General features: G+C 43.0%; 1 protein-coding gene across 1 annotated transcript; it reads right to left on the bottom strand.

The window, feature by feature from the left end:
* Nucleotides 1-1,583: 1,583 nt before the first annotated feature.
* Nucleotides 1,584-17,929, bottom strand: PKD2L1 (polycystin 2 like 1, transient receptor potential cation channel; the record flags this gene model as incomplete). Its single annotated transcript, XM_083866669.1, has 15 exons — nucleotides 1,584-2,536; nucleotides 3,511-3,658; nucleotides 4,424-4,560; nucleotides 4,787-4,904; nucleotides 5,116-5,237; nucleotides 5,998-6,096; nucleotides 6,668-6,788; nucleotides 7,770-7,951; nucleotides 8,663-8,833; nucleotides 9,209-9,437; nucleotides 9,792-10,016; nucleotides 10,850-11,106; nucleotides 12,215-12,339; nucleotides 13,655-13,768; nucleotides 17,635-17,929. The coding sequence occupies 15 exons, from the start codon at nucleotides 17,927-17,929 to the stop codon at nucleotides 2,348-2,350; spliced, it is 2,532 nt and encodes an 843-aa protein (XP_083722795.1). The 3' UTR covers nucleotides 1,584-2,347.
* Nucleotides 17,930-18,788: the final 859 nt, after the last annotated feature.

The raw sequence follows: 18,788 nt of genomic DNA, 5'->3' as shown, positions 1-18,788 counted from the left end.
AGAAAGGAGCAGGAGGGGTGAAGGTTATCCCCTGGTGTGTAGTGGCAGGCAGGGCTCTTACACTGTGCTGCTGTGGCTGCAGGATCCCTGCCTCAGTGGGAGGTTGTCTGTGGGGCTGGTCTTGGGGTTTGGCACGGCTCAGAAGGGGAACAGAAAAGAAACACTGGGCAATGCAAAAAGGGAGGTTCTGAGTCATCTTCTCTGTTGAACAGAATAGCTAAACACTCTCCCTTGTGAGAAATCTGAGGCTTTGTAAAGTCAAGCTTTATAGATAATAAGTTTCACCTTAATTTTCTTGGCAGAACCTCATTTCAGGCTCCTGTTACCCTCACAGTAGTGAGGGACACTGTTTGAGTCCTCAAAAGAACAGCAGTTTTTTTTCCTACTTTGCAATTATGCCTAGGTACTCGTAGTCTGCCCTTGAGCCAGGATCTAAAACAAGGTCTTACAAATTAATTTGTAAGAACCTTCCTCTGTGCCTTTCAACACACAGAAGACCTGAATTGACTACAAATGGCTATGTGCATTGAATTTATTAGAGAACACATAGCTCCTCTGTTCAATTACAATTTAGCATATTAATTTTCTGTTCAATTAAAATGTGGAGGGAAAAAAAGAAAGCCTATTTCAGGAAGTTCTCCTAACATGCTGTTTTCTTCTGAATAAGATAATAGCTTCAATGCAGAGAGGAGGAGGAAGTAAGCAACACCATTGTTCTGTTTTCAGCCAGAAGAGCTGAAGGTAAGATGTTTTGCTCAATTCTGAATTCAGTGGAACTGGAAGTCAAGAACCCTGGTAATATCTCACAGGTAAGTCTTGTCCCCAAACAGCAGGACCAGCTGATGATGGGAAGTGAGTCATGAGACCTTGCAGTTCCTGCCCCCACAGTTCCTGTTTGAAATCTAAGCTCCCTCTGGGCTGGAGAACAAGCTCCTCCTGGGTCCTCATAGTTGAATGACACTCTGCTTCAATTTACCAAGACTATCTTGTGGCTGTGGCAGCTCTGAAACCTGGGCCATCTGAGGACAGGGCTCATCCTAAGGTCCTTTGGACATTGCCAGAGAGGCTTTCCCCAGAATGCACTGACACATCCATCTTAAAAGAAGTGGCAATACAAGATGCCCCTGCACAAGGTCCCCACTAAACCTATCACTGCACTGCACAGCACACTAAACAGTGTAGCACTAATGACAGCTGTTAGCAGCTCACATTTCTATTGGCTTTAAGCCTACGGAGCTTATTTGAGGTTAACTGTTGTGGAATATCAGTGATTAAGGTATTTGAAATATATTTACAATGGCCCTGTAATAGCAGCAATAGTCTGCACCAATTACAAGGAAAGGGAAGCCTCAGCAAACAAAAAAATGCTTGGAAAAGAAGTATTTTGCATGTGGTCAAAAAACTGACATTCATCTAATTTTCACAATATTCTTCAATGCAGATGTTGTCAGCACCCAAAACTGCAAATTTGTTTCCTTGACAAAAAGAAGAAGCATCGAACTTCATAAATGGGGTGCTAGTTTGCAAGGTGCAAGAACCTTGAGATGCAATTTAAGGAGTGTGAAAATAAATGACAAAGATTTCTTAGTGTTAACAGCTATGTTAGAAATCATATAACCAGAAGTTTGTTCCCTAACACTCAGATCTAGGACTCCACCAACTGCTTCCCATTTTAGAATTTCAGATCTTCTCCCAATTACACTGGTGTCAACTCTTACTGTAGTTATCCAGAGTTAAGCACTTAGTAACCTCTTTCTTCAACACTTGAATCTAAGTAAGGTACAGAGACAGTTACCAAGGTAATCTGGAAATAAACTACAACAGAACAAAACTGGCTGGTAACCAGATAGAAACAACTACATTTCTTCTTCCCATTTCACGCTAGTGATTATATTCTGCTTTCTTTACATGACAACTCTGTCTTTCTTTTGCAGACCATCATGTGTTGGGAACAAGTTGCAATATGCCACTCTGGACACAAATGTTCAGAGTCTGGGGTCCCTACTTTTTGGGGAAGGTTAGACAAATGATGTCGTGCCAGCCTATTCAGGGGCAGAAATCTAATACATCACTTAGTGCCGAATTTCATCTCTTGCTGAGATATGGCTACAGGGGAGAAGGTGAAGGGGGGAAGAAGTTCTAGTTCCGTGACATGATACATTATTACACTGGAGAAGAACATCCCTGATTTTTCACATTAAGAGTTCCTGGCCATAGTGGTGTCTGTGTCCAGCTGTCTGGATTATCCTAACAGTGGGGGAACAACTGACAGTGACTTGGTACCCTGGCAGCCAGACTGGGAACACTGGGCTGTTGAGCACTGCTGTAGAAGTGCACATCAGACTGGCTAGAGGTTCTTGGGCACCTGAGACCCCAGCACACTTGACTTGGGCAAAATATGATAGACCCCATTTTGGGAAGAGTTGCCACTCAGGTTGTTTCTCTGTATGTGTTCCATGCCCCAACTTTGTGCTTCTTCTTTCCCCAGCTGGTCTAGGCTCTGGGGGAGCAGCTCTTCCTGACTGGCTTCTTCCTCCTGTGAAGAAGAAGAAAGTGTGACCTGAAATGTCAGCAAGCTACTAAGAAGTCTAGCAACACTCCAGGAGAGAGGCAAGGTGTGCATGATCTTCCCACATTCTCTCAAAAATTAGAACAAGCCTGCCTGTTTATTTAAGATCCAATACACTGATGAATGCACATTCAAGCTTTAGACAAACAAGGAGAGATTTATGAGCACATTCACAGAAATGCTGTGGCAAAGCAAATCTGCAAACAAACACTTGCATAAGATTTTGGGCATCTTCACATGAGAAGTAGAACCTCCCAAAACACTCTTTCAGATGGGAAGGGATCACAAGACTACTCTGAAAGGAGGCTTCTTTCTGACTCTGCTAGGTCACTTTGTACTGTTTGGCTATTCTCATTAAAGCCACAAAACCATGAAGTAGTGACATGGCTCCCCACATGCCTTGGTGCCTTTGACTTCAAAGCTGAAGATCCAAAATACACTTGTTGACTCAATATGGGCACTCTGGCAAAAGTCACAAATCTGCAGTGATATGCTATAAGCGCACAGCTGACCAATCTTCCACCACATATGTGATAAATAATACACAGGCATGATGTTAAGATCACAGTCCACAACAGCCATGAGCTGCTCTTGCTGGAAAAGACAGTTTAATCACTTTAATGTTTCAGGATTAACAGTTAGAAAGCAACTGAAGACAGGCAAATTTTATCCACTGCCACAGGGCTGAGGTTGGCCTCAAAGGAGCCAGAAGATGTGTTAAAAGTACTGGGGTTAACTTTGGGGACGTGAAAACAAGAGGTTTTGTGTCATTTTGCTTAAACAGAAAAGGATTGATCATACAAAATGCTGACCCTGCCCAAGCCTTTTTGTCGTAAGTCAATGAAGATTGGACAAGCAAAGATGATACTGGGCCCTTTCTCCCAGCACAGCTGGTCACCTGATCTGAAGCTGGTTCAAATGCATGGAGGAGGGCTACCAACCTTGCTAACATCACCCAGTGGTTTGCCCAACAGATCCTTCCTCTTCAGCTCTTTTCTTTCTGGCACATCGAGTTTGTTCACCACTGCATCAATCTTGGAGCCAATGCTGTTTATGGACTGTTCCAGATGCAGCACACGATGCAGGAGGCTGAGGGAGTCATGGAGAGCATTTGTAAGCTTTTTCTTGTGATGAATAAAGGGATTCACTGCAGAAATCTCCCAGAGACCTCAAATAGAAGTGAATGCTCCCAGATCACTGATTCACACCTACTGGTGACATAACTTTCTGCTACACTGTGTTTTCATCTGTAATGAGTGGTTCTGCTTAGGATGGATCCCAGCCCAGACACAGCATAATTCCATTATTAAATATTGCACCTGCCTCTCCTTTGATTTGGCCCTATGTGTTTTGCTCAGTGTTTCTTAGTAGCAGAATCAAGATATACTGACTCTCTGTTCTGTGTTTATCCTGTGCTTCTCCTATGAAAGAAATAGCCAAGTGTTATTCTTGGACCTGGAGGATAAAGGCCAACTAGGCTATAAATCAAGGATATTTATTGCTACAGGACTTTCTGTAAGGGTATCAACTCTCCATGGCTCAGTTATTTGGGCCACCTTCTGACCTGAAATATGACAGCATATTGCCTGTGGCTAGATGACAGCTGCAGAGGTTATTCAAGAGGCAGAAAGCAGAATTTCTTAACTCAGTCTTTTAAAGGAACAAGCAAACTGCATTACTACAACAGTCCCAGTTATCTCCTGTCCTGATTATTTACACGTGTGCAAGATGAAAGGGACAAGATCTTACTGAAACTGCTCAGCACCACTGTAAAGAGTTACATCAGGAAGGAAGTAGCAGGAAATTGGACCCCTCATTTGCAGGGTGTTTAAACTACTGACAGCACAAACATACACTTGGAACTCTTCTTTGGAGACCCAGGTGGCTTTATTGGCGTGGTTATTCCTTGCTTCCATGTAGGTCAGATTCTCATCCAAGTTGTTGTCACCATAGGATTTCCCTAAATTTTCAATCTCTGTATTCAGAGCAACCTGGAAAACAAAGAAACTCCTGGATATGGATACTAACTCTGTGGTCAGCTTTACTGTCAATAACACAAAGCTTCACAGGCAGAAATACACTCAGCTGTATTCAGGTAGAGTTGGAACTATATTTTAGTTGCCTGCTTAGTTTATACCACAAACCCAAAGATTCCTGAGGCTACTTTGGAGTGATGTGTACCAAACAGAAGATTTTTTTCCTTGCCCTTTTTTTTACCCTTTTTGCCTCTAGGTCACTCTTCATCTGCTGTTGCTCCTCTTCATCAAGGATGTGGTTGCCATCTTTGTCAAATTTGGAGAAAGCTGCTGTGATCTCATGGTCTGCATGGCCCAGTCTGCAAAAGAATAGAAAGCAAAAGCCCAAAGCATAGAATGATACTGTTAAGCTCTAACAGAGGGGGAATTTTGAAATCAGGGTGTTTTTTAGTCTTAAATTGCCCAGATCTGAGCTAACTGCTCTCCTTGTCTTGAAAAGCAGAAAATTTAAATTACCCGTATTCCTAAGAGAAAGGACTAAGTGGGCATCCCTCAAACTGACTCACTTACTCCTTCAAGCTGTTCTTGAAGTCTTCAAAGTCTAGTTGTTTTGTTCCATTCTGCAGGGCTTTCTGCACATCAGAAATACGCTCCTTCCTCAGCTTCAGCCTCATGAGTGTCCGGTTGTAGCTCTGTTACCAAAGACACAGAGTCATGCACACAAAACAGTGAAAAGTAAAGCAGAGTGGGCAATGTGATAACAGGTGAGCATATGCTAAGTAGCACCAGGAGTTTCCAAGCTTTCCACAAGCAAAAAATAAAGCACTGCTGTATGAACCTCATCTCTAAACTAGAATCATGCCTTCAGAGTGACACTAACATGCTAACCCTCTGCTTTTCTCATCCCAGTTCTTCCTTTATCTGATTTCCCAACACATCAGCTGTTTAAGATAATGTCCCAAATACTACTCCTTGCAGAATATTGGTCTCACAGCAGAATTGTGACATTCCAGGAACTTTTCAGCAATCTGCCCATGGAAAAGACAGATTTAACTTGCTAGATTTGTGCCACTGTAACAGGCTCAGCTTAGCACAGCAGGACTGTGCTAAGTTATTGCTCAAAGTACATTTGTTATTGATCAAAGTACATTTTATGAAGGACTGAAAGAGCATTGTCTAGAGACCATCCTGTGAAGAAAAGTCTCTCAGAAACACTACATCAAGTAACAGGATTTCCCCCCGCCCACACCTGTTTTCTCACCCTCTCATTGCCAAAGGGTCTGGGAGCTTGATTTATCCCAGAAAGGAATTGTGACTCTTAGGCACACAAAGAAGGCAGATCTGGAGTTGGTAACCACTGTTTCTCTCTAGTAAATTCCACTTAGGTCAGAGTCTTTAAAAAAATGCTTCATGATTTAGCTAGAAAGTACCACAGCTTTCACTATTCATCACCTGTTTCAAGATGTCAGAGAGCTGCAGCTCATCCTTCTGGCTTGAAAGTTCCTCCTTGACTTCTGAGTAGGTGTCATTGATGATGGCCAGAAACATGTTCTAGGAAAACAGGAAGAAGTGAGATGAATATGCATAAGACATCTTGCCTGCTCCAGCAGCTGAAGCAGCAAGAAACAGGCACAGATGTGCAAGACTTAGTTAAGCAGGGAGTGGTTTCCCTATGGGGTCTCTTTTGGGCAAATTAAAGATGATAAAGAAAAGGCCCACTTCAGCCACACCATGTTTTCTTAGGTTTTTGCAGTTAAAGCAGTGGCTGAAAGTACATTTGTTCCCACCTCAAATACAACCTTTGGTAGCTTCTCTTGCAAAATCTTAGGTTACATATGGACTCCTGACACTGGGTGTTTAACCTGGTTATTATGAGCATCCCTCTGCCTAGGAAGCCGGTCAGATTCAGTCTTCACCTTAACAGATGATGGCCCTAATCACCCTAATAATCAAATCCCCAATTGTAGTAACACACTCTTTGCCTACTGTGATCTATTTGCTGTGCAAAGCAATTGCAACCGAAACTCCTTTTCTAAGCATTTGCACCTAACCCGGGGATTGTCAGGAGGAGACTCTCAAACACTGCTTTCAATACAGGGGCAAGGAGGACTTTGTTGCTTACCAGAAGCACAAAGAAAACAAAGAACACATAGGTGACAAAGTAAATAGGCCCAAGGACCCTGTTGGCATTGTCAATGGAATTGTAGTCAAAATCACCAAGAATGATCCGAAACTGGGTGAAACTGGGGAAAGAAAGAGCACAGGGTCACACAAAGGCACACACAAAACAGTCCTGAGATGAACCTGAACATGGCCTGCAAGCCCAGATGGGCACAGGCACAAACCAGAGCAGAGTCTAAGTCACTCTAGAGCAGCAAGTTAAATGCATCCATAGTATTTCAGGGTGAAACAAGTTGATCTGGTTAGAGCAAGAGGAAAATAAAACATGGTTTCCATACAAATTCAGGCTGTCCAAAGTGTGTTGTGGTATAAATAGGAGCCAAAAACAAAACAACCTGAATTTTCCCTGATTAGAGGCATTTGATTCAACAAAGCCATCTCTTGCAAGAGAGTATGTGAGACTCTGGAGGGATGTTAGAACTGGACAGTGCTCTTCAACCTTTTGTAGTTCATAGCCCCTATAATGAAGAAAGTTTAAGTGTATTGATCCTAAGCTTCCTTGTCTCAGTTTTCAGTTGTAGACCCCTCAAAGACAGGATCTGGAGGCCCAGAGGTATGTGGAAAACAAGCTGAAAACCATTGCTGTACCAGATACCCCTATTAACATCACACATGACTTGAGCAGGCCCATGGACTGCAGGATTGTCTGAGACAGGATTTTAACTTGCTTCCCCAACACTCCCTTCTATGTGTGCTCATCCACCCACTGGTCATCCTCCACCTCAGATATATTGATCAATATCTGTGGGACTTCTATGGAAATAGATATCCTGACCAATATCCACCATTTCTCTTGTCCATACTGATAAACACCAAACAGAAATCTGCCTGTAGCCCTCAGTTTTCTCATTGTGTTCTTTTGTCCATGAAGATGTCACAGACAGAAGGTTGTGAGCAACTTATTAACCATTTTGGCTTTATTACAGTGAGATACAACAGGTGTCTGATTGGCATTGAGATTTGCAATTGGGGGGAAGAGTGGAAAGCAGTTAAAATTCTTTTGATAAAAATGATGGAAATGTGGTACTAACTTACACACTTACATGCATTTAACAAAGGTACTGAAGTTTTCCACTTGTGTCCCAAAAAGAAGGTAACCCAGCTGGGCATAGGCAAAGAAGACAATGAAGAACATAATGGCAAAGCCCAGGATGTCCTTGGCACAACGTGCCAGCGTGGAGGAGAGCTGGGTCATTGTTTTGTTAAAGCTAATGTACTTGAATATCTGCAGGATGGAAAAATGGGGACAAAGTTATGCTAAAGCATCAGCTACGTCAGTCTCTCTCATGTACAGACATGCTTACTAAGACAAGAGGTTCACTACAGGACCAAAGTACTGAGGAGAAAGTTGGCTAGGGAATGGTTGGCTTAATCTTCAGGATATTTATCCCAGGTGTGCCACCATCAATCTCAGGTTTATAAACATATATGACTTTGTTCCTTCTGTCAAAGGAAAATATAAACAGCGACTGCTAGAAGGACAAATCTCTTAAGGCTGATGAGGAGCCCCTTGGTTTTCCACCACACCAAGATATTTTAGTTGAAATGCGTAGTCCGTGTGAACAGATGAGTCATTTCTATCTCTTGAGTGACCATCATGAAAAAAACCCCATGGTTTTCAAGATTATCCTCAAGAATACCAAAATAGTACAGGATGGACAAATTTATATAGTACTCAGCATTTTCTAAAACCACTTTTACACCACAGTGTCTGAGCTCATATCCCTGACTGTTATCTCCAAATAACTGACCTCAGAATGCAGGGTAAAAAGTTGCCCAGATTTACTGCAAAACAGATCGTACGACTTTGAGGAAAATTCTCTGTTCTATAGCTGTTACACTCATTTACTCAGAGGGATGGAAGAGACAACCCTCAAGCTATCCAGAATGAGAGGCCTGGCTGGAAACCTGGCACCTCCCAGACCCCCTACAATACCTTGATCCAGGCAAAAAACAAGTTGACTGCATTCATGTTGTTGTACTGTGTCTGCCAGAATGCCAGGAATTCAAAGTCAGCATAGGCATCAGGGTGTTTCAGCAGCTCTCCCAGCAGCCTGTTCACCTCAGTGGTGCGAAAGATGTGAAACCCAATAGCGACAACGGAGAGCTGCAAAGAGGAAGAGGAATAGCCTGCAGTGACTACTGTCCCTGAGCTTTCCAGGGAAATTAAAAGGTCACAGAACTCATTGGAATCCTCCTTCAGAGGTGCAGTCGGTGGTGGGCTATGGAAATATGATCTTGATGTGCTGAATGATGCCTTGACTTGACAGTCTCATGGACATCTCTAAGCAAGAATTTTCTCCTAGCAGTTCTTCTAAACACAAGAGTGTGTGTCCATTTATTCTGCTGTTCATTTTAGTATTAGAGCAAAACATGTGTCAGTTCTTATCTTATCTAGACTAATTTCCACATTCCTTCATTTACTTTGGCTCTTATACATCTCTGCCATTGCTCCCCCAAAAAAGCGTGTAAGGATCCTCACCAGAATGACAACCACATCCAGAATGTTCCAGATGCTGGTGAAGTACTGAAGCTTGTGGATACGGAGCTCCAGAACCTCTTCCACCACATAGTAGAAGATAAAGACACAGAATACAATTTCACAGGCAACAATGAAGAAGTCCCATGCACTGACATATCGTATAAGCTTCACTGTCCGGATTTGCCAGGAGGGAATCGCACCACCAGTGGCTGGAAACTCAACCACTAACCTTGAAAGGGACAAGGAAACAATTTCAAACTAGGCTTAGAGATAGTTCTGAGAGACATCAAACTCCAGCATGAGCTATCCACCAGACCATGAGTGGAAACATTGTGTATGCATTTATGCAGCCATATCTCTGCTGCTTCACTGCCTCTGATAGGAAAGGGTAAGAGGTGATGAGAAGTGCAACTGGTTATTTCAGGAAGACCAAGGCTTCTCACTAATCCATATAATTTCTACTGACATCAGTCAGACCCACCCCACTGGTGGACCATAATAAAATATTTGCATTTTAAGAAACAAATCGAGGCATTGAGGAAGATGCAAGAGGCTGAAGAATTTTCATCAGGACTCAGCTTACCTCAGAACACAGAACAGATTGATATTTGCATTATACACAGAGAAATCAATAAAGACAACCCGTGTTCCCCGATCCAGCCACAGTTTCTCCTTCAAGACTTGCAAGGCTTCAGCACTCTCTTCTCTGGTCATCTTGAGGTCTATGTAGTATCCTCCCCCACTGTAGCTGGTTAGTCTTCCCCAGTGGGATGAACCACCCAGCTCCTCCTCAGAATGGTACCTCCACCTGCAACAGACAAGGCACAAACAAAGGCTTTGCTTGCCCAGGCTTGAATGTGGCCTTGTACCCAGGAAAAATTATATCTTCAAAGGGCAGAGAAATTTTCAGTTGAAGAATTGGAACTTAATTCCTACTCCTCATCTGACCCTGCATAGTGTTGGTAACCATTATGGTTAGTTTTCTAGTTTAGTGCTTCTCAGCAGTGACACAATATGATTTGCAATTCTATGGAGGGAAAATTCTGAGGTTTGTTGGCTACATCAGTCTTGTTTTCATGGAGGTTATTCTCAGGATCTACTCTATTGCCTTCTACCACATCACACACAACCACCTGCTTAGAAGGCTCCTGTACTCATATCTCCTAAAGAATAATAGCTTCTCATTCATGGATCAAGATTCATGCAGCAAGCAGAGTTATTAAACTGCAGCTACCTCACATTATTATAGAGAAACATGCTGTCAAGATGAAAGGGATGTACTCCCTTTTCTCTGGCTCCTGAAATCCCAGAGGAAAGCAAATAGTAACTTGGCAGGTGAATATCAGCTTGCCATTTGATGGATCTGGCCCCAAAGGTCTTTTTATCCTCATTCTCTTAAAAATAAGCAACAATTTCTTCCTATATTCCCACTGGATTTTTCATGGCATTCCCAACATGAAAACTCATTCTGTTGTGCTTCTCCACAAAGAGACACTAGACCTTATTGAGAGACAAAAAGGACTTTCTGCCTCTGGCGCAAAGGGAATTCCAGCCTCATGTGAGAAATTCACCCCCAACATCCTGAAGCTCAGCAGTTCTCATTTGAACTAGAAGAGTCTAATTTGAATTAGATATACTTACGCCGTTCCATTGATGAGCCCAAAGGAGACCCTTTCCTCCTTGTCTTCAGAATATACATCATAGCAGCCCGAGATTTCCTCCTTGAAGTCATCATGGACCACACAGGAGTTGTTCTTCACCTTCAGTTGCCTCATGCGTGGGACACCCAGCAGCAGGTTCTCGTAATAGATGTATGACTGGGTGCTGTGCGCTGCCAGGGACTCGTTGTTGTACCACTTTGTCCAGTAAAGGTTATCCAGCAGGGGACCTTGTGCATACTGCAAAGGAGGCACAGGAGAACAGCTCCTTCCAAGCTCACACATCAGAGGAATTTTCTTAGTCTGGGATTAAGGTAGTGAGACCTGACTAACCCCTCTCTGGTCCCCAAGATGAAAAGCAGTAGGACTTTTTGTTGCATGTGTGTTAAGGAGAAGAAAGACCAGGCTGATGGTAGAGGAGGGATGCTGGGCAGCAGGGTCTTTGTTAGTTTCTCACAAGCCTGTAATGTGTCTGTGGCACCTTCTATGCCTAAGGAAGAGACAAGAGCCCTGCAAGTCTCATTGTCTCTTCTACCTCAGTCAGCACAAGTCGCAAGGAATTGCCTTGGCACAAGTTGCAAATGATGAAAAGTGTGTGTGCCAGTGTCCTGGAAACGGTGTGGAAACAACAGTGCCATTGTTTGCTGGAGTGTTTTTATACGACAGAAAAAGGCAACTCTAATTGACAAATAATTTCTGGCTGTCAGAGATAAGTGGTTGCAGTGACTCAATGGCCTTCACTGGGGCTCTCATTATTCTTTCACCAATCCTTCAACAGAAATGTTAGACCCAGACATTTTTCCACTATTTTATTCTCTTTGATAAAAGTCACTGCAAATTTTAATCCAGTTTCTTCCTAAAGAATCTATAGATTAGACAAGCCCAGGCATGAATTACAGGCAGGTTAATTTTGATGTTCTCAAAATGCCATGAAAATGGGCATAGGCTGTTACTAAGACACCAGCATGAAGATATTGAACTCTTTCCTTGTGACTTGTGTCACAAGGAAACCTGAAGTAAATCCCTTGGCTTCTGTAGACCAGTACTTCCTATCTGTGCAATGAGCTGATGCTTGTATCGTCAAAATTATTTTGTTATGTCCTGCCTGTTTTACTGGGAAATGGACTCTTCTGGGCACACACAAAACTTAGCCTAGCCAGTATTCTGGACACAGTGCTCAGGTGATATTTTGCATGCAAATGTTATTGTAGCTATTGATAGTAGCTGGCAGAAGCCTGTGGCAAAAAAATGTCTTGCTGAAATCACTAGATAGTACTTCATAGGGAACTGAATATTTCAGTCTAGCTGAGTTTCAGGGCTCCCCATGGCAGGCCAGATTCATACTCACCACCCAGAAGTCTGCCATGCTGCTGATGGACTGGAAGGAGACACGGCCATCTGAGGTCTGCAGGAAGAGCTCAGACATCACTTTGGTGTAGTAATAGGCATTGGAACTTGTCATTCCATATGTCACTAAGGGAACAAGAGGAGGGTCCTTGTTTATACCTGACTATTGGAGCCTGATATAAATGTATTTATATACTTACTTTCTGCATACCTTATATTTTCACAGGTAAGTTGAACAAGGCACAGAAGAATAAATCTTAGGGCTTTCTTAGCGATTTACAAACTCATCTCTCTGTGTTCAAATTTAAATGGTCAGACTGACCAATGATAAGAGTTAAATAGTGAGAGAAGACCATTGAGGATACAACTGAACATTCTAGATAACAGTTTTTGTTCCCAGACAAAATTTCTGAAGGAAATTTCATTTCTCACTACAAAATCCATGACCTATATTTTGAATTTCTGATGTGAAGTCATGAAGGCACAAAAATCACCCTATTTTCCCAAGTGAAAAGCTCCAGGTGAGTTTCCATCTACTGTGAAACCCCAAGAGGAGCAGGCTCTAACTTCCACAAACACATTGTTTCAACTCTCCAGTGCTCCGTCTTTCAGAAAAACATCCATCATGATGATCACTAAGAACATGTCCTACTCTTGAAAGGACACCAGGAATATAAAGCACCTGACATTCAGGACACAACCCCCCACATCTCCTGGATGAGTCAGTGTGTGACAACATGTACATCTGTGTGCGTCTCTTGGTTCTTTAGGAAGAGTGACTGAAACACTGTCTCCCTGGGCCAGCATGATAGTAACTTAGGGTGGTATTGTCTGTCCATCTCTCCTGCCACAGGGTCCATGAAATATCACCCTCTTCACTGTCTCATGCCACAGGTGCTCACTTGTGATAACCTTTGCAAAACCAAACAGCCATTGTCCTACTGACACAAGGTCCATATTAGCATTACCATTCAGTACAGGGACACATTACATTCACTCAAGAACAACAGGATGAGCTGCCATCTGCTTTATCACCTCAGCCACCCATCCAGTCTCAGACGGGAAAGTCTCCCTGAACTGTGTCTTTGATACCAGGAAGCTTCTAGAGCTGCTCTCCAGGTGTTGAGCATTTGCTGTGAAACTGAGAAAAGAACTTGGGCAGATTCTCCAAGGACTGTGGGGCGAATGGCTAGAATGGATAATGCCAGTCAGAAAATACTGCTTGAGTCTAACCATCATCATTTAGCATTGGCCAGTAATTTTATTTCTCTGTGCAGCATCAATTCTGTAGGTTAATGGCAACTTCTTGCTTCTTGAGCACCCATACAATAAATGTAACATTTACAGCAGAGCAAGAAAGACTAGTAATAAAATCTCACATTATTATCTCCTCTCACACTCCACACAGAAATGCTGCTTATGAGATATGACAACTACTTACATAGACAGATGTCTACCAAGAACATAATGTAGACCAGCAGCTCTCGCAGGGTGGTCTTCACATAAAGCTCCCTGTTTTCAGCTGTGTTCTCAGTCAGTGTGGTGCCCCACAGACCTGTTGGGTATAAAGAAAGGATTGTAGAGTTTTCATGGCCATTCTCAAGGGCCATGTGTGGAACTGTAGTCCTGTTCCAAAAAAAAACGCAGTTGGGAGTTCAAGTTTTGCCACTTTTCAAGGCCAAGCCACTTTTAATTTCAAAACCTGACCTATAAAAATGTGCTAAATACTCCTAAAAAGAACCAATCCAGCATGAATAAAAGATTTATGGCTAACCAACACTGAAATATACTGGCTTTTTATTTTGTAAAGTCACTATTTAGTCTTATGTTTCTTCTGTTTTCTGTTCATTATAGCCTGATCTTTTCCTGTCTGTTTTTCAGCTTACTCTTGGCAGAAATTCAGTCTTTGTCACAAATGCTCTTGAAACCATAATATTTCATCTCAGTCACCCATGTGCCAACAGCTGAGCTTCTGAGAGGTCTTCCATTGCAGAACTGCATCTGGTGTTAGCTTTACAACTATTACTCCTTTTAGTGTATATTGAACCATTAGGCCCCAAATATTTGTCACTTGCTTACCTAAAAACTTCTGAAGTTTTCTTTTTGGTCATAAAACTCAATCAAACAACCCAACTCAATATTTTCAGCAAAACATTTAGAGCCAAATTATCTTCGGGACATCTAACAATGGAACTTAGCTGAATCCAATACACCAATTGCACCAGCTAAAGATCCTGTTTCTTCACACAACCCATTAAATGTCACCAGGGTTGCCAATAAGGGAGAAATTCTTCCTTTAAAAGGAGCCTTGATATTTTGGGTTTGATGAACCATCTAACACCATTAGTGTATTTGTGTGTGTGTTTGTTCTTTTTGTAATGGCTTTCTGATGTGATTTCTGGAATGCACCTGAAGTTGAAAGGCTTAAGAATTTTCAATTGAAAGCCTAGTGATGAAAGCCATGTCAATAATTGCCATAGTCTTGCTGCTTTCTGCAGCTCCTGGAGAGCTCAGCCCTGATTCCTATCCCCAGCAGGATGCAACAACCATCTTCCTGCAGACCAGGATCAAAACTGATCAAAGGCCCCATATTTGAAGTAATCTCTGGCAGATGACAAACCTCTTTTTTCTCTGAAGTAAGCAAAAGAGTTCTAGTGGTCTGTGTGCATTTATCCTGTCATTTTGATAGCTCTTTGGCATCTCAAGAGATTAGGGAGTTTTTTGCATCATTAACTACCACAGTGACTGTTGCAGCATCTGCCATCACTTCTGGGCAGGCAAACCAGTAGCCTGCTCTGGACAATCCAGACCAGCAACAGAAATGACAGCCTGGAGATGAGGTAGATCAACTCCTGTGGAGGAGAAAGTATCATGTGATCTACAGGAATCTTCAAAATGGAGAAAAACATGGGGAAACAATTTGCCCATATCTTCGAGTCACTTTTAAATGACCACCTTCATCCTTAGATATGACTACATGGCAATCTTTTAACAGGTTTGTTTGGGGTTTTGCCATGAGCAGGGAACCCCTACTATCCATATGCTTGGAGCAAATGCAGAGACCTTCTTTACTTTGGGAACAGAAGTGTACTCAGGAATATCTAAATTCAAGGACACTCAAATATCCCTGAAAACTTGGTTCAGAGACTTACCCAAAATGAGGGCCATGAGGCTGCTCCATTCCTTTCAGATTGCATGCAGTAGTTGTAAATACTGTATCAGCTGAGATTTATTTTCAGCCATGTCTTTAGGAAACACGCCAGGGAAATCTACCACCTCATACATAAAGCATGTGTCTCCTTTGGCACCACCTACCCCCTTGGAGTTGCAGCTATTTTGGACATGACATTAGGAGTAGGACTCAAGGCTAGAAGATATCCAGTGTTCCTTGAATGACCATCCAGCACTCACATGACTGAGCAAAGAAAAAATAACAGAATCTCAAAAATAGGCTATGAATGCAGTTCATTTATAAGCCTCACCTTCCTGATAGTAACAAGTGACTGATAAGAATTACTGGCAATACCTGCATTATCTTCTGAGTGTGCTTTTAAACCAGACTTGTGACCCAGGTGAGTGACAAGCTCACAGTCTCAGGTACCGCTGGAGATCCTCTTCCAATGGCAGTGGGAATCTGGGTACCCCTCATCAACCACCATGCACCCAGATACCCAGCAAAGTCTGTGCATGGGCTGGCCATGAAACAGCAAAGGTGGCAGGAGGCAGGCAGGAACCAGGACAGAGTTGCTTGGACACTGCTTAGAGAGGAATGGTCCTGAGCAGTGGCACTAGGAGCAGCAGCTACTCACTACTAAACCAGCACAGTAACTGATGAGGACAAGAAAAAAGCTTAATAATCCAGATATTACCAGAAGCTATGGACATGTAGTTTCAAGAAATTGTTTTTAAGCAAAAAACCCAAACTCTCATTGTCTAACTGACTTATATGTACTATTTCTATTTTCCATGAGAGACACCAAGGTGATTAAATGGAAAGGGAAGGGAGAAAGCCAGCAATGGAGAGGCAATGAAAAATGATGAACACCTAGTAAAGATGCAAAGAAGGAAGCAAATTCTTCAAGGAAAATGTCCCCACTTCTGTGAGGCTCAAAGAGGCCTTTGGTCTGTCTGCACTGTCCTTTGGAGTCCCAGATTTGGTACTTCCTACAGCCCTATTGACCATCCTTAGTGTCAGGACACTAGTGCTGCAACAGTCAGAAGAAAATGATGTAGTATCCTGACAATTATCATAATTTGCATGCTTCAAATTCAACAGTGACAGCTCAGAAATGGAAATGTGGTGTTAAAAGTATGGATATGCTTTTCCATTTTAAGCCTCATACAATGACTAGAAGAAAGCATTTCAGAATAAACCAGGTAAATGATACACTACCTCAGAGTAATCTATAATTAGCCACCAAACCCACTCAGCACTGTTCCTTGGCCAGGAGAAATCTCTAAAGCCTCTGCTCTGAATTCCATGTGAATTAGTAGTGTTAGACTGTAATGGCAATGACAAAAGCATTGATCATAGAGGGGCTGTGCAATTCAGGACCAAGATATACTGTTATTCACCCACTTGTACTGTTAGAGGGTATGGCTCTGAGAAAAAATTTTAAAATAAATAAATAAATAAATAAATAAAGTAAAATAAGATAAAATAAAAAACCACACACACACAACAAAAAACAAACAAACAAACAAACAAACAAAACCAGGCAAGATTTCTTTTTTGTCTTTCCTGGTTTTAAAATATTAGGATTTTATGCCTTCTATAAGGAACTGTTCAAATAATGCCCTCACCCAGGACTGTATCCTGACAGGAGACTTATCTTGTTCCCAGGGTTTAGTTTGTCTCTGAATAAGCCTACATAATATTTCATTCCCCTTTGTCTTTTAAACTGGAAAACAGCACCTCTTTCTTTCAGCTATTTTCAAGCAAAGCATTCTCTGATACATGGCTGTAATCTCCTACATTTCAGTCCTGACAGTGCTAGGTTTTTTCTGGTAGATAGTTCTGATGTTACTGTAGCAAGGGGCCAGTACCACTCTATCTAGGAAATGCACACAAAGACAGAATAGTCTCACCACCACAGTGATGGCTCCTGGGGATTCAGAGCACCTAAGCTCTGCCAACAGATTCACTGTGTGACCTTGAGCACACCACTAAGTCTCTTACCTTGTAGTAAAAGTAACAGGATAGACCATGAAGCTGTAGCAAGGCACACAGAACGAGGATGCTCCTTTCAGGTCAGCCAAAGATGATCTCTGGAGTAATGCTACTGGATGTTGAACAGGTCCCTGGGCTACACAGGCACTATGAGGTTTCTACCTTCTGCATCCCTTCTCTTCTTCCCCTCCTTCCCACACCATTGCTCTGAGGGCTAATGAGTCCCTTCTAATGAGATATTAGAGATTTACCTCGGATGCCTCTGAAGATGCAGAAGCAGCACTTGAGGAATGGACTTATCTTCCCATTCACAGCTTTGCTCTGTTCTTCCTGGTAGGGCAGTGGGTCCCCAACCTCTTCAAAATTCTCATAGGGATTCTCCAGGATAGACTTGGGGTTGTAGATGGTTTGAATTTTCGATGAGGTAGAGGGAGAGCCATTGTAAGCAGGATTGTCCCAAGCTTTCTTCCCCACTGTCTCCAGTTCATGCACCTCTGATACTTTAAAGTGGCTCTCAGCTCTGTTGTTTAGGTGAGACAAATTCATGACTACTCACTGCCAGCAGAAGTACTTTTTAACTGGAATTGTGACGCCTGCCTGCTCAGGCTGGAATTCAAAGTTAGCAGAGAGATATCAATGTCAATGCCAGCTAGTCTGCCTCAGCAGCCAGGAGAGGGCACACCAGCAGCTCCCCGCAGAGATCAAGCATCCTCTCTTTCTTTTATATCAGCTCAGCTGGCGACAGCGACCAGAGGGGTGGCACTGCCCGTTGTTAGGAACCACCGTCAGCCCCATTATACCAGTAGCCCTGGGAACACCGACGAGTCCAGGAGTCCTTCTCTGCTTCCTGCCGGCAATAGCAGACCTGGGTGCCTGAATGATGTGGTGAGCAGAGGGGGCTGCAGAGAGCTGACCCCTGCGGTGGGGAGCGGCTGCAGCCCGGGTCAGCTCCAGGGCACCCCTGAGAGCCCCAGGGACAGGGGCTGCCTGTGCTTGGGGCTGGAGGGCTCCTGCTTTCAGGGAAGGGCCAAAGAGCAGAAGATCCCACGAGCGGCAGCGCCGGGGCGGGCGAGTAGCACAGCATCCTCTTCCTCAGCTCCTTGTAAAAGCAGGGGTGAAACATGGGAGTAAATGTAGTGGTCGTTTTGGAAACCACGGGGTGGAATCTCCTGCTTTCACAGTATTTCCACAAGCCCTGCAGTGCCTGACAGCCCTGCGGCGGGCATGATTGTAAAACAACAACAACAACAACAGAACAAAAACCACCACAAAACAAAACAACCCCAAACAAAACCACAACAAAAATCAACCAACCAAAAACCTCCACTAATATAATAAACAGGCAAAACTGGCAATACCAGTGGCTGGGAGTTACCTGCATCCACCTTGCCACTGGCCACCAGCA

This window comes from Zosterops lateralis (assembly GCF_965231275.1).
Source record: "Zosterops lateralis genome assembly, chromosome: 8".
Lineage (NCBI taxonomy): Eukaryota > Metazoa > Chordata > Aves > Passeriformes > Zosteropidae > Zosterops > Zosterops lateralis.
This window is presented reverse-complemented; position numbering and strand designations above follow the sequence as displayed.